The following is a 25,424-nucleotide window of genomic DNA, read 5'->3' on the forward strand; positions in this document are numbered from 1 at the left end:
GAGTTTTTCAAAGTGTGCAGCACTATTTACTTGAAAAGAAGGAAAAGTGTACATTCCCTATTGAACCCAGCTCTGTTCATTTTCCAAAGACTACAAAAATGTGCTTTGCCTAGTAGCCTACTTATTGGCTTCCCAGACCACACGACCAATCTGCAAGTGATCCATTCAAATTTAGGGTGTCATACAAGTAGCAATCCAGCGCTAATGATGCCCCCACACTCCCCAGCCTACACCCACAGAAGTTTCTGTGAGTGGTCTCCCTGGCATCCAACCCACGTCATTCTGGGAGCCCCATGGTCACCTATGTCTACATACAAGGCACAGTTTTAGGTGGCAATGAAACAGGTAAAGAATTTCTTTATTGATCACAGCCAAGGTAAATGGGATGGTCTGGGAGCTGTCCATCAAATACCAAGGAAGATGTCAATGCCTGAAGCTATCTCATCCTCTGCCTCCCTGAGCTCCACCTCCCATTTCCCTGTGTCAGGATGATGTGCTGAGACCCGCAAGGCACCACAGCAGCGACTGTTACCCCTATACTGGGAGGCAGCATGTATGGCACAGCTTGGCATAAGTCCCTGCATTGTTCCTGGGTGTGGGCCTGAGGCAGAGGGGACATGGCCTGGTGTCTCCCTGAGGAGCAGAAACAGAGTGCACAGTGTGATTGCCGCAGCCACACAGGACCTATGGAACAGGATGTGCCAGGGCACTTCTTAGTTTCCTGCCCCACAGCAGTGACACACACACTCCTACATGTAACAGCTGCAAAGCTCACCTGGTTGCAAGCTGAATGGGTGAGCTGTGCTTAAGAGCTCTGCAACAAAAGGGTGGCAAAACTTTGCAGAGGGTGCATAAGCTTTACCAGACAGGAGGGTATGCAGTGCACAATGCATACTTCTTATTGGAGTGTTTAAATTGTGACCAGAGTATTTAAATTGTGACTGCATTGCAACCTGGGGGCTTCGATTGGCTGCTACTGAGCCATAAAACCTGAGGGACAGAAAAGAGAAGGAGAAGGTGGAAGGAGCCAACTCTAGCCTTGGAGAGAGGGGGCACAGACTCAGCCCAAGCCGGTGGGGACCAATTTGAAACTTGCCCAGGGAGCAGGCATCAGGATGGGGAAGAGCCTGTGTTGTCCCGTGAGAAGATGATTCCCCACTGGGTTCAGAGCTGTGCAACCAGGGACACAGGTAGTGTATTTCCAGAAGGAAACAAAAGCGAGGTGGTAAGCAAGGCTGTTAGGCTTGCTGGGGTTGGGAGAATCAGTCAAGCCCTTAAAGGGTTAATGACCAAGCTATGAGTTGTGTCCGACTGAGACATTGGAGTGAAATCCAATCTGGGAAGGCTCAAGCCACAGAGTCAGAGACCTGCAGAGGGAAACCCCTGTCTGCAGGTAGATGTACTGGGGGGGGGGGAAGACAGCCCCGAGATGGGGTGGGCTGAGAGAAAACAAACCAGCATGGATGTGTGAGGGGACACCTAATCACTAGTGTTTGCAGTAAGTGTATTTTCAGAAGGAAACTGCTTTAGAGAACAACCTGCCAGTAAAGGAAACAAGCGGAGCCTATTGCCTGCAGCAGCTGTTCAGAGCCTGTTTTGCTGTGTTACCAGGAATGATTAAAAGAGCCCACTTTCCCCTGAGCAGCAGAAGCCTTGCCTCCACCACCTATCTAGTGGTGGATCATAGTTATAGCTGTGTTGCTATTTAGCGTTATAGGAAGTTGATAGTGACCAGAAGGAAATCAATTGAGTTATGAGGGAAACTGCTTTAAAAGGTTATAATGAGGTTAATTTAGTTATTTAGGTTGTTTAACACAAGTGGGACCACCCAGTGTGCTGGGGTTATCCACCTAACTTTGTAGTGGTAAATTTTATCTAAATTGTTAGTTTTGTTCTTACTATTGTTATTATATTTTTATTTATAAATTGGTTGTGTATAATAAAGAATAACATGTTCATCAGGTTCAGAGCAAATTTCTGGATGGCGAGGGTGAGGGACACACCTCTCCATGGGACACCTCAGTTAGTAGTCTGACTGAGGGGTTCCCAGGGCAACTGGCACCCTGAGGACCCAAAATCTGGCGCATCATCTGGCCTTCGCATGCCAGCATGGGGCATGTACAGGTGACAGAAACACCTGTGTGTGAGACCTTTTATTATTAACAACCACCCTTCATATCTGCACACGCTTTACAGAGTTGTTGTTTGGGTGTCTCACTGAAACTTCCCAACCTGAATTAACACAGCCTCACTGCCACAGCCAGGGTGGAAAATGCAATGGTATTTGCCTCTGCTCCTCCTTATTTCTCAATAAGGACCTCTGTGTGGAAAACTAGAGGCTGTCCTTCCTAAAGCAAGACTGGGAATCTGACCAGAGGGTGAAATCCTGCTCCATGGGAGTCTATGGAACCTTCAGCCCAAGGGCTTCTGTGCACCTTGCAGTGGCTTTTTGCACAAGAGCAAAATTGTTCCAGGGGAAGCAGGAGTGGGAAAAGGGTTCAGCTAAGCACCTGGTGGACTAGTATTTGCCTACCCAAGCTGGAGGAGCTGGGAAGTATTACAGTTACAATCATCCCAGATTAGGAGAGAAGCTAAATTAAAACAACCACCCATTCCAGAAGAGGTGTCATAAGAAAATAAAGGGAGCTTTGTATTATCCAATAAGGTATTTCCTGTATTCTCCACCATGACTATACAAGACTGAAAATCTTTGGAAATGACAGTGGGCTCCAGAGCAGGTACATTGGGAAGAGCAACTGTCATATTCTGGGTAGAGATATTTGAAATTAGCTTTTCCTAAATTATGCTATTGTCTGACAAAAACACACAACACTGTATAAAAAGGAGGACTTCAGTACAGGCTTACAAAACAAACACTATTTCAACTTAAAAGAAAACAATGGCAGGCTCAGAGAGCCATTTACATTCAAACTCTGTTCTTCATCAAGATAAGCCATTGTTTTAAAGATACAATTCCAGAAGTTGCTACTCTGTTTCTTTGACACCTATCTTCTATCCTTTCCATCAATCTTCATTGGTAGTAAATGCTGAAGGCATGCAAAATATATAGTAGAGCCGTGATAAAGGCAAAGAACTGAAAGAAAAACAGAGAGGATGTTACTGTAAAATGAGCCTCCCCTGTTGATTGCTGCTTTGGGGTGACTGATGTCCTTGGGTATCCATGCAATGCCTTGTCATCAGCGGATTTCTCTCTCTTTAGATGATCCCTCCCATCTCTTAATGAAAAAGCTCAGGCTGTAACAGTGGGGAAAAGCTGAAGAACATTGGCTGAAAGACAGAACTCTTTCTCTGTCCCATATTGAAAAGAAAAGTCAACATATCAATTTTTTTATGGAACAAAAAGTTTCTTTAAAAAAAATGGATTCAGAAGCACATCAATAACATATTTTGGGTTGATTCAGTCAGTGGCCGGCCATCCTCAGCACCTCCTGACAGCCATAATTTGTCTGTTCCATTTCTCTCTGAACTGGTGTCCTCATAGGCTGACATTTCCCAAAATTCACCATGCTCAGGGGACTCCCATGGCACATGAGTGATAGAGGAGGAAAGAACCCAATGTATCAAAAGAGGTGAAGTCTAACCAGGTAGCCCAGACCACAGGAGAGGGGAGGCAGTATAAATCACTGAACTGTACTGTCAATCCCATAAGGCACTACAGAAGCTCCAGCAGACACGATTACTATCAAACTGCCCTAAAACAAAAATGCTTCTATTGGGCTTGAGGAGGCAAAACATTTTGATTTGGGACAGCCAGACACACAGTGAAATACTTTGTTTTGATTTTCTCAAGACAACATTTAAAAATTGCAGCAACAATGAAATTTTCCCCCCATGGAAATTCTGGGGAGAAAGGAGATGGTTACACAGATTGAACGCTAACCAGCATCCTGGGGATTTGACCTACCGAGGCAGCAGCATTGATCTGATAGTACTGAGGCGTATAGGCTGCTGGCACTTCAGTTTCAGAGCGGATTGTTGCATTTGCTTGTAGAGCTGCAGCACTCATGTATAAAATCCCGGTGGTCCCATGGTAAAGACTATCCTGAGAAAGGAGAGACAAGTGAGGAAAGTATGGTGCCAAAACACAGGCATGATGTAGAGAACTCCTCACCACACACAGAAGGCAGCCTAATCTCCACATCCAATAGCATAGCTATTCCTGTCAGCTGTATAATGGCAGTTTTCAGCAAGAGGGAAGAGCAGTGTCTTCAGGACACACAAAACAGCTGGCACAATCTCAAGTGTTCCAAGTGGGATGGGATGAAACACATGCTAGCTAAGCCCAAGAGCAAACATTTTGAAAGTCAGAAGCTACTTAAAAACATAGCTTGGAAAGATGGTATGTCCTCAACGGCAGTGTCACATTTAGTGACAGAACAATATTAATCTGAGGGAAAACATACACCGGTGCTGGATTCATGTTTCATTGTTCAAACTTTGAGAAGTCATAGAATCATAGGGTCATAGGAAAGTAGGACTGGAAGGGACCTTACAAAGTCACCTGATGAACCCCTGACAAACCTATCCCAGCCATGTGTCTGTCTAACCTGCTTTTGAAAAATTCCGAGGATGGATATTCCACAGTTTCTCTAGGTATCCTGTTCCAATACCTGTCTACATTTATAGTCAGAAAGTTCCTCCTAATCTCCAGCTTTCTAATTTCCCTTGCTGCAGTTTGAGGCAACTGCTCCTAGTTCTGTCCCCTACAACCACAGAAAGTCCTCTGTAAATCACCCTTCAGGTATTCGAAGACTGCTATCAAATTGCCTTCCACCCTCCAGTCTTTTCTTCTCTTGACTAAATAACCCTAGTTCTTTCAAGCTTTCTTCATAAATCTTGCTTCCCAAATTGCCAATTATTTTTGCTGCTCTGCTCTGGACACTTTCAAAACTTAATATTCTTCTTGAAGTGTGGGGCCCTAAACTGGACACAATACTCCAAGTGAGGCCTCACCAGTGCTGAATAGAACAGAAGAAGTCCTTCCTTGGATTTGCAAGTGACCCTCCTGTTAATACAACTCAGTATGCTGTTGGCTTTTTTTTTTTTTTGCAATAAGAGCACACTGTTGGTTCATATTCAGTTTATGGTCCACTGTAACCCCTGGTTTCTTCTCTGCATTACTGCAACCCGGCCAGTCGTTCCCTTTTCTGTATTTGTGCATGCAATTATTCCATCCCAAGTGAAGGACTTTCCCCTTGCCCTTGTTGAATCTCATCTGATTATCTCATCTGACCACTTCTCCAGTCTATCCAGGACATTCCAGCTCCTAGCCCAATCCATAACTTGTTCTACTACTCCAGACTGTTTGTCTCCTTCCCAATCTTTGCTGTCAACTGCAACTGTCATATGGTAGCTGCCCCTATTTGTGAAAATAGGAGTAAAAAAGAAATTAAGTGCTTCAGTCTTTTCCGTATCATCCATAACCAGATTGCCTTCTGCGTTCTGCAAGGGACCTATGGTTGCTCTGGTTGGTTTTCCTCTTACTTTTGACATACTTGTAGAATCCCTTGTTATCTCCTTTTATGTCTCTTGCCACTTGCATCAAAAATTGTGCCTTGGCCTTCCTCATTTTCTCCTTGCATGCCATGTGATACTCTTATACTTTTCCCTAGTACTATAACCAAGCTTACATTTTTATAGAATTCCTTTTTTGGGTTTCAACTCATTGAAGAGATTGCTGTATATATAGCCATACTGGTTTGCTGTTGCACTTCCCAGACTTCTGTCACATTGGTACAGCTTGCTCCTGTGCTTTTTAAAGGGCATCCTTAAAGTATAGACAGCTTTTCTGGACTCCTTTTCCTTAAGACTTGCCTCCCAGGGGATCCTGCCCACCAGTTTCCTGGGCTTGTTAAAGTCTGCTTTTCTGAAGTCCAGTGTCCTTATTCTGCTGCTTTCCTTCCTTTCTCCCCTTAGGTTCTTGAACTCTGTCATTTCATGCTCATTGCCACTCAAGGCAGTACCATCCATCTTCACATTTTCAACCAGTTCTTCTATGTTTGTGAGCAGTAAGTCAAGAAGAGTTTCTCCCCCTAGTTGGCCTCTCTACCATCTGTATCAAAGTTATCCCCAACACACTCCAGGAATTTACTGGACTGCTTGCACACTGCTGTTTCCCTCTGAACAGATATCTCAGTAACTAAGGTTCCCCATGAGAATCAAATCCTGCTATTTGCAAGTTTCTGTCAATAGTTTAAAGAAGGCCTTGTCCACCTCCTCGTCCTAGTTTGGTGACCTAAAGCAGATGCCCATCATGACATCCCCTCTGTTGCAGTCCCTTGTGACCTTTACCCAGAGGATTTCAACAAGTCCACCTTCCACTTAGTACTGCACCTCAGAACTCATGTACATTGCCTTTATACACAGGACAACACCTCCTTCTTTTCTCCCCTGCCTACCCTTCCTGAACAAGCTATACCCATCCATGTCCATACTCCAGTCATGTGAGCTATCCCACCACATCTCCATAATTCCAATTACACCATCATTCTGTGATTGTACTAGGATCTCCAAGTTGTGCTGTTTGTTCCCCATACTTCTCACATCAGTAGATAAAAAAATTCAGGTATCTAACTGACTGTCTTATCCTCTCCCTGAGAACATTACTAAGGTTTCTATTGTTGCTTCCCCTTGCTAAGTTTTTATCCAAATCCCCAGGCTCTTTACTTGTCTCTGGGTTTTTTTATTCATTTACAAGTGAAACCAGGAAATCCCAAGTTAAGATTCAGGCATATTATTACTTCACCTGTATTTTGTTGTATGTGACTTCTACATCCGTACTAATATATGAGCTACTTCATGTATGCATGCTCTTAGATGACCACAACAGTGAGCCTTGAAGCTGAAGACCAGCCACAGGGACAAGGCCCACCCCCAGCAGCAGCACCCGGCACAACAGTGTGTGTTCTTACCATGATTCTCCAATTTTCATTGTTTCTGTGAAATCCAAACAGGTAAACCAGCAGAAGTGCCAGGGAGATGATAAATGAACTTACTGACACGTACATAACCCATCCCTGCAGCAATGGAAAATGCACTGAGGTGGCAGCAACTAGGATCCAGACCCAGGTTCCAAACACCTGTTAAAAACCAACAAGGAACTCAGTGAAGGTAATTGATAGATCACTCAGAAATAGGTTTGATTTCCTGTCCTCCCTGCAGGGCCAGGAAATCATTTCTTCTGTGGATATGCCACACACAGCAACCCTAACCCTTTTCCACCCCTGCCATGGGAAAGGTATATGATAGATAAAATGATCAATAGAGTGAACTAAGCAAGTGCATAAGTGTTACGTCAAACAGGGGAGGGTCTTCCTATTCCTACAGGCCATAGTGTGCAAAAACCTTCTCTGTTTTCTCTGACATGGCTATTGCCCCATTCTATCTCCACTACCCAAACTGGTTCATCTTCCACAAGTGCACAGATGAGAATCTCAGCCTCTGCTTCTCCCCTGAGGAGAAGTGACTGAGCTCTGAGTCTGTGGTTCAAGTCTCCTGGCTGTGTTGGTCCTACCTGGCTTCTGGGATCAGAAGCAGCCATTACAACTTCCATGGTCCAGCTTGTATGAAGCCCCTGCTTTAGGAGTGGTAAAATTAGGTGTCCATCACACACTGATATTTCACGCCCTGGAACTTTGTAAGGCAACAGCCAGCTAAACTGTGCAATCTGGGCTCTTCTTAGACCCTTTATTTGACCTCACACATAACTGCAAGTCATAACTTGGGTGATATCTGTGCTCTTCAACAGGCATCCCTCACTCAAGCCAGTTTCCCTAACTTCTTGTATGTCCCTGCTAAGTCCCTCTGAACTTCTTAACACTCACCTCCTTGCTCTGCATGAGGCTGTACAGCTGTAGACACAGAACTTAATTGCCCCTCCACTCTGGGGTGCATTAGAATCTGACCATCAGCTCCCTGGTGCTGAATCAACTTCCTGGGTGGATGATATTTCCTAAGGGAGCAGCCACTGGCAAACCTTGCAGCTCACCAGATGGCTCCACATCCCTCCCTTGTCTGCCATTGTTTGCTTCATCTGTGCCCTGGGTTGTATTTACTCCTTCCACCTGGGGAAGATTATTACCTTCTCCCCTATAGCTTCCCTCACACACCAACAGCCCCATGCAGTGAGTTATAAGAAGGTGCTTTCCAATTTCAGGGCAGGTTGTATGCCTTGTATTAAGGGCCATCATGACCTCACTGGAATATCAGGCTCCATGAATTCTCCTGCATCAGTCTGGTGCCATAGTGAAATCCCGCACTGACATAGGTATATCAGTCCATATACTGGCTTGCCAGTCAGTGCTTACCGCCCACCTCTATCTTTGTATTTTTCTGATCACTCTACCATAGGGAGTTCACTCCTGCTGTCTCTCCCCAAAGATTGCTTTCCAAAGCCTCTCAAGTTGTACACACACTTGTGCCACAGAATTGTAACAGCTGCCCAGCTTCGGAGACAGCAGGCTGGGCAGGGAAGCAATGTTGGAGCCTTTGCAAAAAGGACAGGAAGGGGCTTGCATGCAGGACCTCTGAAAAGGTGCAAGCCTAAAAATATGCATGCAACTGATTGGATTGCCAGCAAAATGGAGGGATCTGGTTGACTGTGTCTGGGATATAAGCACAGCAGATGGCAGGAAAGAGAGAGGAGGGAGAGGATTGGGACAGTCTTTCCACCCAGGGGACTGAAAGCCTGTTCCGGGGAGCCAACACACCAGGAAAGATGGACAGCCTGTGGTGCTCATTAAGGAGCTGTGCAAACTCAGGACTCGGATGCCCCAGGAAAGGGGAGGCCGGGAGTCTGTGCTTGTGGCTGGGTCTGAGCCATGGGAAAGTTTAAGCTGCAGGAAGAGGAGACCTGCCGGTAAAGGGAGGCAATCTCTATTAAGCAGCCCTAGTTTCAGAAGGAAAGGGAACATGGGGAAGCATTTAACCCCATAGTGCTTGTAAGAAGTTTGTTTACAGGGAAGGAATCATCCTGCTGCCTTCAGGACAGAGGTTTCTGCTTGAAAGAAACACTGTACTCCATACCTGTAGAAGATGCACACTGCCATCTGGTGACCACACAGCAAAAGTTTATTTTTATTAGAGTGAACTGAATTCCTAGTTGAACTGAGTTTGAGAGTCTATAATCTGGGAATGGACATATATTGATAGGACTGTTGTATGTGGGATCACTTGTTGGATGAACTATTCACTAATGTTGGGTTTATAGATAATATTTTGGTTATGGGTTTTAATGGGTGTTGTTGAACCTATGTAATGTAATATATATATTATATTTATTATTAATCTTTTCTTTAAATAGTTATAGCTAAAATAAAGAACCCTATTTGTTACTTAAGCTGGAGTGGATTCTTGGGAAGGTGAGAGTGAAGAGCACACCTTTTCTTTTTAGCAGGACACCTCAGCTAGCTGAGCTGCCTGAAGGAGAGCCCAAAACTATTGATACCCTGAGGATCTTGAATCTGGTATAGTGCCTGGCCCTGGTACTGGGGAAGGGTTACAGAATCAATAAGGATTTCACATGGGACTCTTAGGCAGATAGATATGACTCCCCACAAAGGGAATACACACACATCAAGGGGCTGGGATTTGCAGCAGCAGTTTGTGTCACTACACCCATGGGTGACTGGTGCTGCCTTAGTCAGGGGGGCACCCCCCCCGCAACAACCAGTTAGAAACCAGGGGGAAGGGGGCCCCTGCAGCCAATCATGAGACAGCCAATCAGTGCGGCCACTTCTGGAAGTGGCTGTGGCCGTTTCTGGGAGTGCCACAGCACTCCACTCCCCGGTCGGCACTTGCAGTGGGGGCACCGGCGCTCCCACCTGCCCTGCCTGCCCTCACCTAACTGGCAAGCATGGCCAATCAAGGGGGGGCACTGGCGCTCTCAGGGAGTGCACATGCACCCTCTATGCATCACCACTGACTACACCTTGGCCAGCTTGTCTAATACCACTGGGCTAAAATGTCCAAACTCTTCATAACTCCAGCAACTCCAGTCCTCTACAGCTTTTGGTGCCTCCCTCCAGGGCCCCTGATCAGGGAATGAGGGCACCACCTGGTTCTTCTTGATAGATTGCCTGCCCATCTCCATTTCAGTCTCAGGATTTTCAGGTGCTATGGAGCTACCTGCTCTTTAGTCTCTTTCCTTCTGGGCTCTGGGACTGCTCTGAGCAGTGCTGCTACTGATTTCTGCAGTTTTAATTGTACCAGTGCTGCCTTCACCCTTTATGCTGTGTCCCTGAGCTCTGTGGCCCCAAATCCTTGATGGTCCCTTAGGGCAGCTTTCCCAATTCACTAGTGCGCCACCAACTAATGGCATGATTTCCCCAGGCATTTGCAATTTTCCCTCTCCAGTCATACCCAGAGGAGGGCATCCCCCTGGCCTAGGCTGAGCACTGGCTGCCTTAGTCCTTTCCCCATCTCAGCATGTCTCCAACTGAGAATGACATTCCATTCATATGGTGCTCCCCACAAAGACTCTCTCTGCCCAGTCACTTTGCAAGGATGGATCACACTGCCCCCTTCCAGGTCAGTTTGTCTTTGCTCTGGGGAGGCAGGCAGGCACCTGCAGAACTACCCTCCCTTGACTTTCAGTAGGAGCACCAGAACATTTGCCTCCTCTCCAACAGACTAGTGCTTCATCTTGTGGCCCGCTCAGACTGTGCTGTCCTTGAATTCCAAACACCCTAGCTTCTGGAAAGGTTTCAGACAGAAAAATAAGGCATTTTGGTCTTTGTGTCCCCGGTTGCTGGCACCACCTCTGCTCCACCACTCCCTGCCAGCTCATCAGCATCCTTCCTGCAATATGCTGATGGTACCTGCTGCTACAAACACTTTAAAAGTTGAAGTTTCTATCTGGGTGAATTAGGGCAGGTAGGCAGAGTCTCTGGGCAGCCTGAACTCAAACTCCTGTGTGGGAGTGGAGATTGATGCAGCCCAGCTTGTGTGGCTGGTGCTGTGGATGCCCCTCAGGATGTTCCCCCCTTGCTCTCCTCCCCCAGTCACTGGAGTCAGGAAGCCACACTCTGTAGGGGCTGTGCAGGAACGTGCCACAAGCAAACTCGGCTGGGACAGTACTGCTCTCACAGTGTATTTAGTTAATTTTACAAATATATTCCTAGCAGTTCCATATCTCTCACTACCTTTGCTTCCTGCTTCTAGCTAGGATCAAAACCCACAGATGGCTTCACATCCCAATAAGCAGGCACAAGGAAATTCTGAACGGAAGCAAAAGGGATCAGCAAATGCACAGTAATCAATTCCCCACAAAATTACCTACATTATTTGATAAATGTGAGGGGTTAGGCTAAGCATTCAGGCCTCTAGGGCAGGGGCGGCAACATTTTATCCCCATGGGCTGCAAATCTCAAACTGTCTGTTTATAACCTTGCTGCAGATACCTGTCCCCTCTGCAGCAAAGCAAGCACAGGCAAGAAGGAGAGCAGCAGAGAGGGCTGTGGAGGACAGTGCTGCAGAGGGGAGGGGCGACTTGGTTCAGCTACATGCCACCCAATCCTCCAGTGCCCCACTGAGCTGGGTCAGACCTTCCCAGGCTGGATTTGGAGCTCTTCATGGGTCAGATCCTGCTGGGGGCCATAGGCTGCCAACCCCTGCTAAGGGATTTATAATACTGGAGCCTTTGCCATTCAGCATTAGTGCATATTATGCTCTCATGGTTGACACAAAAATGGCTGATGCAAAAATGAACATGAGTCACCAGTGTGATGAGGGAATAAGCAAGGCTAACCGCACTCTTTCTTGCATCAGCAGGTGCATCACGAGTAGGTGATAATTCCCCTCTATGTGGCTTTGGTGAGGCTGCAGATGGAGTACTGTGTCCAGTTTTGGGCGCCGCACTTCAAGAGGGGTGTGGATAACCTTAAGAGGATTCAGAGAAGGGCTACTCATATGGTTGAGGGCCTGCAGGTAAGATCCTATGAAGACAGACTGAGGGACCTGAATCTTTTCAGCCTCCGCAAGAGAAGGCTGAGAGGTGATCTTGTGGCTGCCTACAAACTCGGGGTGCTTTTTGGGCTGCCCCAAAACCCATGGGGGGGGGGGGGGGTGTCAGCAGGGAATAGGGGACACTCTGTTTGCCAGGGCACCCCTTGGGGTTACCAGAAATAATGGCCACAAACTGAAGGAGAACAGATTTAGATTGGACATAAGGAAGACATTCTTTACAGTAAGAGCTGCCAAAATATGGAATGGGCTCCCAAGGGAGGTGGTGCTTTCTCCTACCCTGGTGGTGTTCAAGAGGAGATTAGACAGGCATCTGGCTGGGGTTACTTAACCCCACTACTCTTCCCTACCTGGAGCAGGGGGTCGGACCCAATGATCTACCAGGTCCCTTCTGACTCGAGAAATCTATGAATCTATGAAATCATACAAGCTCAGCCTGTTAATTTTGTGAAATGTTCCTTGTAGGCCTCCGAGATCTGAATGCAGTGAATCACTCAAATGCAAAACAGCAGAATATTTATGTTGGTTAAAGCAAAGGCAGACGCTGCCATCCATGTGTAGAGACCCAGCACCTCCCAGCTTTACCCAGAGGATGTCATCCAGCCAGAGAACTCCAATAAGAGGCCACAAATGCCAAGCAGAAATGTAGCTGAAACCCCCACCCTCTGCCCTGGAAAATGATGCTTATGTTTTCACATTCCTATCAAGAACAGTTTGATCTGTAAATGTGCTGCCCTTATCTTTCTGGTTGAGCAAGACAGCAACAGATTACTGGAGGCTAGTACAATGCTTCAGGCCAATGAAGACATGGCTCCTGCTCTCCCATCACAATCAGAATAGAAGCTGCAAAGGGCTCTACATTTCTGAAAACTAAGTTACATTCCAGGTGGCGCTCTATGTACCAAACAGCCTTGTGTTGGTCAGTTATGATTCAAACACCTGACCAGAATATCTAGCTCCTTGAGTATGAAGCCTGGTTGGACTTGGCCTTCAAATCTCAATGTGTGACAGTCACATGCTTAAATGTCTCACTGGGGGCGGTCAAACGACAGGACAAAGAGGATAGGATTTAGGCTAGAAGAGACCATATATTAGACAGAACTCCCTGTTACTTTAAGAGTGGTCAAAAGCCACAGGGAGCCCCAGGTGCAGGGAATTGCTTACCAGCAGCCAGGACAAGCTAGTCAATAGGGGACTGATAGGCTGCAGGCACCCAGTGCAGAATAAAAGGCTCAGGTAAGACAGTAGGGCAGGGTGGCTCGGATAACAGAGTAGTTACTGCAGTACTAGTGCTAGCACTGTAGGACAGAGTTCAGCCTGGAGAAGAGGAAATCTACTACTTACTGTAGTTTGGTTGATTTGTGGACTTTAATAGAGGACACCTGCAGTAGCACAAAGGCAGGCATGTGACTCCCAAGAGCATAGCTTGGTGGATATATAACCTAGGCTGAGTCTAGAAAAGCAGTCTGGCCTTATGTGTGGTGAGGGATGTAGCTCTGTGTAGTGGTGACTGTAGCTGAGAGATTGCTGGGGAACCCCACTGCCCTGCAGACAGCAAACAAGGAGCTGGGGGCTTGCCAAGAGCCAAATTGTATTAAGTAACCTGGGTCCTTCTAATCTGAGTTATAACTGGAGGGCTTACCTTTTCACTGTAGTTATGACCAATGGACTGGACTGAGCCTAGCAAAGGCAGGCAGAGATCCTAATAGTGCCAGGAAGGCATGAGGGGGCTTGAACCTGACCAGGCAGGAAACAATCTACAGTTTAGCACATGAGAGGCAGAGGCCAGAGAGGGTTCACATATTGAACTGAGACTCTTAAAGACAGAAGCTGGAGAGGGCCATGCTTTGGACTAGGGCTGGGAGGCCACTGGGGTGCTGAAAGACACAAAGGCCAGAGAGGACCATATATTAGACTAGGGTCTAGGACCCATTTGAACATTAACAGTTAACACCTGCAAGGCATGAGCATGACTAGAGAGGAGGTCACAGTCCACAAAATTGACCCATAAGGCTAATGTTGCTAGTGCACTGACCAACAGCAGACCAGAAATCATTCTGGGGCACAGGCAGCCTACTTTTTCCCCAAGTTAAATAATTGCAGGAAGGCATGGTAGGTGAGAGAGTGGAGGAGAGATTAGGGAACTGGATTGAAGCAGGAGCTACTCAGTTGACAAAGGGAGCCATCACCATGCCTAGGGATACAGCCTGTTACAGGTGGAAATATGGTATTTGCATGTTATTTGAAAATGCTGAGGAACTGTGTAGTGTTCCCACTGATTTGACATCTGATGCTAAAACAGGACCTTTATTCAAGTGAAACTGTCTTCCTTACAAAGGAAAGCAGCCTTCTGCCTGCTTCTGAATCAAAGATTTTTGGGAAATTCCCTGAAAACTCCAAGAAATTGGAATGCTGAGAACTTTGGGGGGGTGTTGGGTCTGCATAAATGGGCAAAACTTCCTTCAACTTCATGTAGACCTATTCCAGGTCTTCAGCTTCCCATCCTATTCCTATTTCCTGTTTCCCTATGTGCCCGTACATTTGAAAGTTGGAAATGTAAGAGGCTAGTCCTACTCTTAGTGTGGTGCCTGGAGCAATTCCTGGTGATAGCTGCTTTGAGCGCTCGGGCTGGAGTCTAGAAGGATGCAGTGCTTTTGACTGACTCCCTCCTCCCCACATTCCACAGTCCCCACGTGATCCAGTGCCCATCTGTTTACAGAGGTGCAGACAAAGCAGCTAGGCAACAGATTACTTCTGCTGAGGACAGGAACACTGTGAGCAGGAAGCGTCTCTAGCATCATTTTACTTCTGGCAGGGTGATTTATTTATCTGTGATGACTGAGAGGCCATTCTGAGAGGATAATTGCACTTCTCTAGAGGTGAGAACCCAATTGACCTTTGTGTGTGTGCTGTGTAATCCCAAAGGCTATTAAATGCTCAGGTATGCAAGATATGTCATGCCTCACTGCTTGGGTAAGGTATTCCGCCTCCTGCCTGCTCCCTCTCTCCCATAACTCAGTCCCTCCACCCATCTCTCCCTGCCCTACCCTACCCTGCCCTGCCCTTCCCACAGCACAGAACTCAATGCCAGAAAGCAGATACTTCTAATTTTTCTAAACTAAGTAGGTTTAGCATATTAACAATCAGCAGTGGCAGCAATGGGCTATCTCCACTTCCACCAAATGAGTTGTGGCAAGAATATGATTTTCCATTATCTATCTACAATCCAGTCTTTTGTATAGACACTAATTGGGCCATTAACAATTTTGGAAATAGTAAAATCAATAATACCTGGCCACACCTTTACTTTCTGCAAAATACCTACTTATTCAAGGCCTAACCTTGGTCCAATGGAATGGATTTATATTTCTGTAATGACTACATCAAGAATTCTAGTAAGGCTGCATTTGTGCTGTCTGGAAGCCAAGAGAACTGAGATCATATTCACTCAGAGCCAAGAGGAATGACTGTAAGGAACTTTAAGATGTAAAAGAGAAGCCAGGTCTGAATTTAGAGTCCTTGACAGTCATAAAGCTCAAAGATCAGAAAGATGTAATGTGCGGGTATGTTGGGCTGTGTGAAAAGAGAGAGACTTTATTTAAATTTTATTAAGGATAAAAGAAAGCAGGAGAAGTGAGGAGGAATGAAGATTATAGTCTAGTACTGACCCAAGATCTCTCTCTCAGAAGGTGAATTGTTCTTCAAGACAGCAGTGTGAGTATTTCCTCTTTCAGCAAGTGAGGATGTTACCATTCCTATACCTGTTCCTCCTCTCTCCTTCTAAACCAGGAGTAGTTGTACTGGAACCAGTAGGCTTATACTAGTGTAAAACATGAGAGTTGTCTCCTTGTCCCATTACAAGTTAGGGGGCTGGTCCAAGTCCTACTGTAATCAAAGGAAAGTTTCCTATTCATTCCAGTGGACCTCAGATCAGAATATGGAACTCAGCAATGACATTTTTTTCCAGGGGCTGTGTGTCTGGAGGGGATGAGGGAGGTGTTTTCTTGTTTTCAGTCCACACAAGCTCACACTTTGGTGCAATTCAAGATCAAATAAAACTGAAGTCCCAAAAAGAAAAGACCGTCAAAACTCCATTCACTTCACCTGGGTGTACCCAAAATCTGTGTGATTTTGAAGCAAAGCCCTGGACTGGCATAGGCTCAGTTCACTTTAATTCCACATGCTCACAAATCCCCATTTCACTTCTCAGTGAGTGTGTCTACAAGTGATGTTTTAATATACATTAGCCTATTTTAATGTGCATTAAAGCATCACTAAAAAATGCTATTTAGTTCATGTGCATTAAGCATCACTTAACCTGTTGCTCTTTAGTTAAAACACATTAAGACAGGTGAAGGCACATTTTCCTTGTACCTCACAATGGAGGTACTAGATTTAATGTGCATTAACTAAAAGCATGTTAATGTGTGTGTAGACGTACCTAGTGATCCTCTGTGTCCAAGAATGGATCCAGAAGGTGCAGATGCACCAGCTTTTCCTTATCTTTATTTCACTTTACACACCCTTCCCTCATGCATTCAAGGGTCATGTTAGCCTTTGCAGAGCCAGTGTTTTGGTGCCTGCCCATTTTCAATGAGAACTTTTGTTTCTTAACTCTTCGTGCTTCTGTTACTTCTTGCTACCCAAAAAACCAATGGACTCAATTCTGACTTCAACACCCCTGTAGCTCCATTGACTTCAATAATTGCTCCTGGTTTATGGTAATTTAAGTGAAATAGGACCAGACCCCAAAGTATTCACTCATAGAGTGATATCCAGGCCCCACAGAAAGCCATGGGAGTTATGTAATTGAATTCTATGGAGCCAGAATTCCACCCATGTCGAGCATGTATATTCACAATGTACCTGCCTTTTGTAGTAAAACAGCATTTCACAGATATGTAGTTTTGGTTATACATCACTAAAGATGAGAACATTGCCATGTCTCTCTCTTCAGGTCTTTGTTGCTGGCAAAATTATTCAGATCAGAAGCATGAAAGAAATACATACTTTTTTCAGGTGTTTCCAGAACTGCCCTGCACAGCAACAGCGGTGCCAAGGAAAATCAGATGGTGAACTTATCACTCCCAAAACCGCAGTGATGTTTTTGCTTCAGCTTGCTCAGGGCTCTGCATTTGTTTCTGGCAGCTGAGCCAGCAGCAAAGTGAGGGGAGATGGTGGCCCAGCTCCTTGGAGCAATCAGACAGGTTTGGCAGAGAAAGCAGGAGAAGAGCAAAATCTAGTTCAGCTTTACAACGTATTATATTCAGAACTCAGGTAGCTTACCATGACTATAGACCTATGGCATTTAAAGCCTCATGATACAGGAAATGGGGGGGAACATCCCTTCTAAGCCACCCTTTCAGCAGCATGTCTGGCTGCTTTTTCAATGGAATGATAAGGAAGCAGGGAAGAAAATGTTACAGAGTTTGTGTTTCTCCTGTTGGCTGCTCTTCCTTTCCTGGACTGTCCCAGGTTACCTCTATACATTCAGGTTGTGGGAAGGGAACATGCCTCAGCTATCAGTGACATGCCTTGGAGACACTGACAGATGTAGCCTCCTAAAACATTAAGCGTTACTGAGACACTGGTACAGGTGATCTCATTTTTAAAGAGCGTACAATAAAGCCATCAGAGACAGGACCTGCCAGCCCCTCTTGTCATTGGCTTTCTCCACAGGTCTTCATAGTCCAAAATATCCTCCCTGCTGCTAGCATAACAGATTTCTCATTTTTTCAGGAGCTGTCTGAGGTGTCCACAGCCCTGACCAAGCCCTCAGGATCATCCCCCTTGATTGGCCCATAATCACCAAATGACACAGCACAGCTATCAATGCAATTTTCAGAGGAGACCAGCTATGACTCTGGGAGCTCTGAAGCTCCAGAGGGCAGTCACATCATCTCTCCTTCCAGAGCCCATCAGTGCAAAAAAGTGCTGGGATGCCGTGGTACTGAGCAAGGCACGGGTGCACAAGAACTGACATGGGTTCAGTCAACTGCCTCTCCATTCAGCACCTCCCTTTGTGCTTTTCATTCAACTTCTCTCTCAGCAATATTAGCTGCTGACAGTCTTTACACCTTCTTGCACTGAACAGAAGCAAACCCATTCTGCCTCCCTGCTTTTCAGTGCTGAAACAGACCTATCCCCTTTCTGTTTAGACCAACATAGCATTCCTCACAGACTGTATTCCCTCTCCTAAAGCATTCCCATCAGGTGCTTACCAGCGGTTTGACCCTAGCTTTCTAAGGGAGGGAGCACCATTAGCAGCTAAAAGCACAGGGGTAGGAGACATGAGAGTTCAATGCTCCACTCCACTACTGTGCCACCTTGGGCCAGTCACTTCATCCTTCTGACCGACAGTTCTGCATCTGTTAGATGACAGTAATAGCAGTTGCTCACTTCACAGGGACAGTGAAGATCTTTGCTGATTGAATCTTTAAGAAGTGGCCTGACTGGAAGACATGGTAAAAGTGTTGCACATGATTAGCTCTATGTTGCCTCTTCATAAAACACATTTCTCTCTGCCCTCATCCAGCACCTCAGAAGACAATCAGGCTGGCCTGGATTTCACAGGCCTGCTTCCTCTGCTCAGTGCCTAGGCTGATCTTAGCTGCTCTGTGACTACAGGTGCCTCTGCTGTCTCATAATGCAAAAGACATGGCCTACTCAAGGCAGAGGGGAAGGGCTGCAGAGAGAAAGGCTGCAAAGCATGCCAAGTCCAGAGGAGAGGGGCAAACTGCCATAGAGGAACAGTCGTGCAGTGCAGAATGGCTTCCCTGTGGACTGTGAGCCCCAGCAGTGGCCACGGGAAACCATACAAAAAATATCAAATCTGAGAAAAACTTTAACGGATTCAAAATTTAATTTTGAATCTGAACACAACATACAGCCTACAGCCCATCCCAAATCCTTGCCTGAAGTTCTAGCCACCTACTGGAATTATTCAGGATTCCTCTATCACCTCTTCCTTTTCAGACTAACTTTTTGTACTCCTCCCTCAGGCTAACCTAACACAGCCCTCTACTTCTGCCTAGGTCAGCCTATCTCTCTCACCATCTCTGAACCTCTTTGTATCAAGAACATCACTTCATTTTCTGGTCCCTCTGCCTGACACATTGCCCTCTACTCACTGGAGACTCATCTGCGCTTCCAGCCTAGGCTTGGACATGACCCAGTGGCAATGCATAGGGGGTGCACGGGGGTGCACCCCCTGACAGGCCACCACTCCCTGCTTGGGCAAGGGGCAGGTGGGGCAGGCGGGAGTGCCAGTGCTCCCCTGCGAGCGCCGGCCAGGGAGTGGGAGCATCTGGATAAAGTGCTGCAGCCACTTCCAGGAGCACTGTGGCCACTTCCCAGTTGGTGCAATCAGCCGCGGGGGGGATGCCTTGGTCGGCGAGACTGGCCGTGGGGACACCTACCCTACCCACCCCCCCCAGTTGCTGACTGATCGCTGGGGGAGCACATGCCTCCCTCCCCCCCCCGACTAAGGTGGCCCCAGTCACCCATGACATGACCTCTCACTAATGCTAACAGCATGCATGCAACGCAGATGGCATAGAACTGCAAGGGGACAGAGCATTATCCATGACGGACTCTGCACAATTTAGCTGCCAAATTAACCAGCCGCTACTGAGTAGGAATGAATCATCTCAAAGAAATGTTCATAATTAACATGTGAGGCTTATGAAGCAGAGAAGACAGATGAGATCCCTCAAGCAGGGGAGATTCTAACTCTGGAATTGCTCTCAAATTATCTGGTATAGTAAAAGTCATAGTTTTAAATGTAGACAGACAGCACTGCTGGACTTTACTTGAAGTGTTGCACCAGAAACACCATGCCAAGGATAAAGCTTCTCTGAATGAGAGTATGGTGTGTTACTAGAAGGCAGGTGCGGAGGATTCACTGACTGTCAGTATTGTAGACGTGTATGTCCTGCTATCTGTCATAGAGGATCAGAACTTGGCCCAATTTAGGCAGGTTTTCATGGTAATAGCAATGTTCCTCACAACAGTGGAATCACCAGGCTAAACTTCAAGATGAAGCTTTAAAACAAGCATGCTAGAGATTCTCAACAGAACAGTGGCACCCATCCATAGCACAGACCAAACAAAATATTTTCCCATAACCCTTTCCTAGAAAAGAGCTGAATTCTTTCAGCTAAAATATTAAAAAATACAGGCTGATGCAAACAACGGAAATTTCAGCCCAAATGGTTTGACAAAGTTAAGAAACTGAAAATGGGGTCTTACAACAGAGAGCAACAGGCTACTTCAACTCTCAACATTAATATTAGCTTGCCCTGCAATATCATATTTAATATTGAACGCATGTGAAACAGTGGTATTATGAAGTTTTCCTACATTGGAATGGATACACATTGAGAGCCCAAAAGGAAGTACCAGGATGTGCCTGCATGGGCTCCTCTTGTACATAAAGAATAAAAATAATAATAATGTTATGGGGGCTGCTGTTTAAGCTCAAATACATTAGTTCAGTTCCACCGGGCCAATTCAGATCTCACACCTGTTTAAACTGTGAAAACAACACAGAACTACATGGGTGTTATAACAGTTTGAAGCTTTTGCAAGAGAAGAATTCAGCTCACTGACTTCAGCTGAGTCACTGTCACAGCAATGTGAGAGAGAGAGCAGGCACTCTGCGATTGCATAGAAAGAATGCACCATAGAAAGAATGGGTGCTGGAACTCAGGTGTTCTCAAGAGAGCATACATTTCTAAATAAGCATAAAAATATATCATGTGAAGTTCAAAAGCTTCAGAGGCAATACCTTTTTTGTTTGCAAAATAATTGGCAAAACACACTGCTTGTTTACTGATACCTTAAAACACGTCATTGAAAAAGGTGAGGCAATCTAGGGAAAAGTCTTACAGTTGTTTTGGGCTGTAACCACCTTCATATTTCTGATAAATAGACAGTGGTTTTAAATTCTTATCAACTCAGATCTTATAAAATACTTCTAAAAGTATGGACACAGTCCCTGTTCTATATTGAAGGTCTACAACACAACCTTTCCTGAGAGGAAGCCACAAAAGCCCTGAGCCTTTTCTGGGGAGGGCAGCATATAAATCTAATAAAGAAATAAAATAAAGAAATAAGTATTCAAAAAAAGATTTAACATGATCAAATGAAACATATTTTGGGATTTACATGCTATTTAATCAGTATCATATTCTTGGCACTATAATTCAGCATGAAACCCATTAAAATGGTGACGTGATAAAGACTAAACAGTAGTTTGTACTGGGAATGGCAGCTTATGCAGAACTGCTGGATTGGTGAATACGATGTTGTAATTATCAAATAAGCCAGATAAATAAATGCATATGTAGGTTTGGATGGGTGGTGCAGATACAGTGTGACAGAGGTAATGACCGTGAACAGACTTCAACTACTGTATTGTATATCAAAGTACAACATCAATTGCCTTAAGCTCAGTAATCACACTGGAATGCATTACAGGACTCTGTACTTAGGAGTATCAAAAAAACTAAGACCTCTGGCATATTACAAAAGCTGACTGTCTGTTTACAATCTTTGATCCTTAAGGAAGTTTTCATACAAAAGAGAGAAAATACACTTCTTCAGAAGAAAATGGTTAACAAAGCTTAATTTTTTTAATAACTGACAATAAATAATTAAAAGAAAGCTTGTGCAGCATAAAAGAACAAAAAGCTTTGTTTTTTAGTGCCTTACAAGGCCTTATATAGGTTTCTGTGATCATTCTGTACAATTTTTGACCGAATCAAAATCAAAGAGTGACTTTACAATTTAAATGCAACTTGCAAGAGAAAGTAATTACCTCTCAAATCTCTTTATCATAATGTCTTTTTGGGCCAACTCCATCTTTATGAACAATTTGATATAGCCTTTAAAACAAATCAAAACCAAGTTCAGTGTACTTACTAGCTCTGGTAGGATAAAAGCATATGGTATTGTTTTAAACACAGCTGATCCGGAGGGTATGACAGGTTCTGGTTGGGTGGCAGGTGGTGGGAGAGAGCTTTGTGCCATTTCTTCTTCTTTGCGTAAATTGCTACAGTTTCAGCTCCGCTACACTTGGATTTATCTGTGCAATCCCACTGATATGCAAAGCTTAAAAGAGTAACCACTGACACACCCATATGGACGTAATCAGTAAAACCAGTCCCAGCCTGGCAGGTCTCTCCACTCATTACAACTAGAAGAATCATCAGCTACTCCCTGGCTAAATATCATGCCATAAAGGGCTCAAGCAGATCAAGAGCCATTTTTGAAAAATGAATGAAAACTTGGGTGTGTGCACACGTTGCAATATTTTTGTGCCAGAGCCATAGGAGCTCCCTTGCAAACTGGACTTGTCATGGTAGCATTTAACTAATACCCAAAACAAAACAAGAGATTCAACAGACCCTGATAAAAGAGCAATCAAAATTAGAGAAGAGAAAACCCTATCAGGAAACCCAACCCATCCCTGTGCCAGGGCAGGGACATACCCTACTACAGAATGCTCAGTGACACCAACTCTACCGCGGGCTTTGGGCCTTCCCATTGAGAGAGCTTCACCCTGATCTGCTGCCTTGTGCCATCTTAAATAATTCTCTTCCTTTGGTGTTTACAACCCATATACATGCAGGCTGTTAGCTAACTCCCCACATAACATCCTTACCAAACTCTCCACACCTTAGATATTGCTTAACTCATATATATATATATATATATATATATATATATATAGATTGTAGAGTCGGAAGGGACCACAATGGATCATCGTGTCTGATTCCCTGTCCCTGGCAGGAAAGAGGACCGAGGTCAGATGACCCCAGTCAGGTGACTATCTAGCCGCCTCTTGAAGACCTCCAAGCTAGGTGATAGCACCACCTCTCTTGGAAGCCCATTCCAGATCCTGGCCACCCTTACTGTGAAAAGTTTCTTCCTAATATCTAACCTAAATCCACTCTCAACTAGTTTACACCCATTATTCCTAGTCACTCCCTGGGGTGCCTTAGCAAACAGCGCATCCCCTATTCCCCGTTGACCTCCCCTAATAAATTTATAGGTGGCCACAAGATCTCCCCTCAGCCGTCTCTTGTGAAGGCTGTAGAGATTCAGCTTTCTCAACCTCCCCCCATAGGGTCTATCATGAAGGCCACTAATCATGCGAGTGGCCCTCCTCTGGACCCTCTCGAGATTCCCCGCGTCCCTCTTGAAGTGTGGCGCCCAAAACTGGACACAGTACTCCAACTGTGGCCTGACCAGTGCCGCATAGAGGGGGAGCATCACCTCCTTTGTTCTATTAGTCATGCACCTGCTAATGCACGACAAGGTGCGATTGGCCTTGTTGATGGCCTCGTTACACTGCTGGCTCATGTTCATCTTGGAGTCAATTATGACTTCAAGATCCCTCTCTGCCTCCGAGCTGATGAGAAGGACACCCCCAACCTATAGGTGTGTTGTGGGTTCCTCCTTCCCAGTATATTATATTACCAACACAAGAACTATGTTAGGAGAATGTTATTAAGGTTGCAAGATCAGGCAAATGCCAGAACTAAAGCTGCTTGAGCAAAATATTTTTGATCGTCTTTTTATTCTATAGGACTCCTGCATCATTCTGCAAACAGAAGGGATGTGCTCTGGGAAACAATCCATGCAGGGCAATAAAGAAGTCTGTTATCTGCAGGACCCCTACTGCATTCATTATAGAAGCTGGGAGGTGTGCAGTGAAAGAGGCAGGGGATGGCAGGAAGAAAGAAGACAGTCTTCCAGCTGATGCAGCTTCATGCTGCCCTGGAGAATGAGTTTCTGTCCCTGTCTCTCTCTGCCAGCGTGAAACTGATAGTTTCTTGATAGTTGCTTAAACTACACTTTTTAGAGGTAGCCAATAATTGTGCATTTCTCATTTCCAGATGCAAATGCAAGTGAATGTGTGAAGTGCTGAAGATGATGTGTTGCGGATGATAAAAAGTGTGGGCTGCTGAGGGTAACTAAGTGCCAGCAAATGCAGAGGGTATATGAGCATGGGGCTTTCCAGTGAAAGTGAATGATGTGGGGTGCTGGGGCAAATAACAGGAGTTGGTAAAGATGTGGGATGTTGATGCAATGGCATAAGCATATGGAGTTGAGGGAGAAACTTCAGGGTGTCTGAGGCAGTCCCACCATTCTGCCCCGTCCCTGTTCAGGCTCTGCCCACACTATCCTGCATTTCCAATCTCCACCATACCCCTTTCTGCCCTCACCCTGCCCCCTTGTCTTGCCCTCTCTACTGCCTTCCCCCCAGTCTGGGGGATGTGTGCTGGCCTGGTGCCAGTCAGGGAGAAGAGGCAGGCAATCTGCTAGTCAGCCTGAAGCCAAGTGCCACCTCAGCCCCAGGTTGCCTGGGAAAGAACCACAGGTCCTATCTATGTCACAGTTGAATGCATGGGAAGCCAGGGATAGACATGGACAGTTCAAGACTGTTCATAACCATCTTTTGGGGGGGAAACAGTCATTTAACACTATCTTTAATAAGGCATTCCCCAAAAGAGACCACACAGTTAAAGGGAAAGAAATACGAAAATATGTGCAAATAAAAGGTTTACTCGGCTTTTGTAATTTGCAGTAGTTTAGCAATTTCCCTCTGCCCATGTTTGATAATCATCCTTTGTGATGGTTTCCTTTACAATTAAATTAAGTCTACCATAGCTGACCACCAAACCTCCGAAGACAACTAAAGGCTTTTCTGCATGTCTCAATTAAATCTAAGAACAAAACTTCCTACTGTTCTGACAGTACAAACAGTAGAATAAACTGCCCAGGGAAAGTATGAAATTTCCTTCATTGGAAGGGATTGGACTGGACATCCAGGTACCAAAATAAAACCCGGGCAAAAAAAGCGGGGCAGGGCACAGTCCCGGATCATGCCCTGAGGCAACCGGAGACTCGGGTCCTCCACAGAAATGCTCTGGTAGTCAGCCACAGTGTCTCTATGGCTGGCCCTTGCCCCTGCACAGGGCAAGCAGCATGCAGGCTGTAGGGACCCAGGCTTCCTTCCAAGTAAGTAGGGGTTGGGTGGGATGGGGGAGGGGGGCGGAGATGACCCTAACCCTAACCCAGTCTCCCCGCTCACCTCATGGCACAGCTCTCCCGCAGGTCAGTGTTGGGCAACAGGGCTCAGTCCCAGCCGCCTGGCACATGTGCTGCCGCTGCTGCATCACACGGATACAACTCGGCTCGGCTCAGCAGGGCGCCATGGCTCAGGCTCCGGGCGACAGCTCCAGCAATCCTGAGCTGTCAGAAAGTGTGCGGCACCGTGCGGTGCCCTACTGAGCTGGGCTGCACTTGTGCAATGTGGCAGTGGCAGTGCGGGTGCCAGGCAACTGGGGCTGAGAACCACTGCCCTCCGCTGCCCCACACTGTGCAGGGGGGCTGTGCCATGAGGCCCTGAGTGGCCCTGACAGCCGCTGCTA

At 45.9% G+C, this 25,424-nt stretch overlaps 1 protein-coding gene across 2 annotated transcripts; it reads right to left on the reverse strand.

Moving 5' to 3' along the window:
* Positions 1-1,895: 1,895 nt before the first annotated feature.
* Positions 1,896-22,076, reverse strand: MALL (mal, T cell differentiation protein like). 2 transcript variants are annotated; one of them, XM_006036679.3, is made up of 4 exons: positions 21,907-22,076; positions 6,933-7,100; positions 3,926-4,063; positions 1,896-3,094 (listed from the first exon to the last, which is right to left on the reverse strand). In XM_006036679.3, the coding sequence occupies exons 1-4, from the start codon at positions 22,012-22,014 to the stop codon at positions 3,032-3,034; spliced, it is 477 nt and encodes a 158-aa protein (XP_006036741.1). In that variant the 5' UTR covers positions 22,015-22,076; the 3' UTR covers positions 1,896-3,031. The 2 variants fall into 2 exon arrangements, with proteins under 2 accessions (XP_006036741.1, XP_014381763.1); XM_014526277.2 differs by lacking the exon at positions 21,907-22,076 and adding an exon at positions 7,845-7,980 and having other exon boundaries at positions 1,898-3,094.
* Between the last annotated feature and the right edge of the window lie 3,348 nt (positions 22,077-25,424).

This window comes from Alligator sinensis, unplaced genomic scaffold (genome assembly GCF_000455745.1).
Source record: "Alligator sinensis unplaced genomic scaffold, ASM45574v1 scaffold538_1, whole genome shotgun sequence".
In the NCBI taxonomy this organism is placed as follows: domain Eukaryota; kingdom Metazoa; phylum Chordata; order Crocodylia; family Alligatoridae; genus Alligator; species Alligator sinensis.

Coding starts and splice junctions, on each gene's coding strand:
- MALL (XM_006036679.3), bottom strand. CDS start 22,014: ATGGCACAAAGCTCTCTCCCACCACCTGCCACCCAACCAGAACCTGTC. Junction 7,101..21,906: donor CTTTTATCCTACCAGAGCTA/GTAAGTACACTG, acceptor GGTTTTTAACAG/GTGTTTGGAACCTGGGTCTG. Junction 4,064..6,932: donor ATGAAAATTGGAGAATCATG/GTAAGAACACAC, acceptor CTCCTTTCTCAG/GATAGTCTTTACCATGGGAC.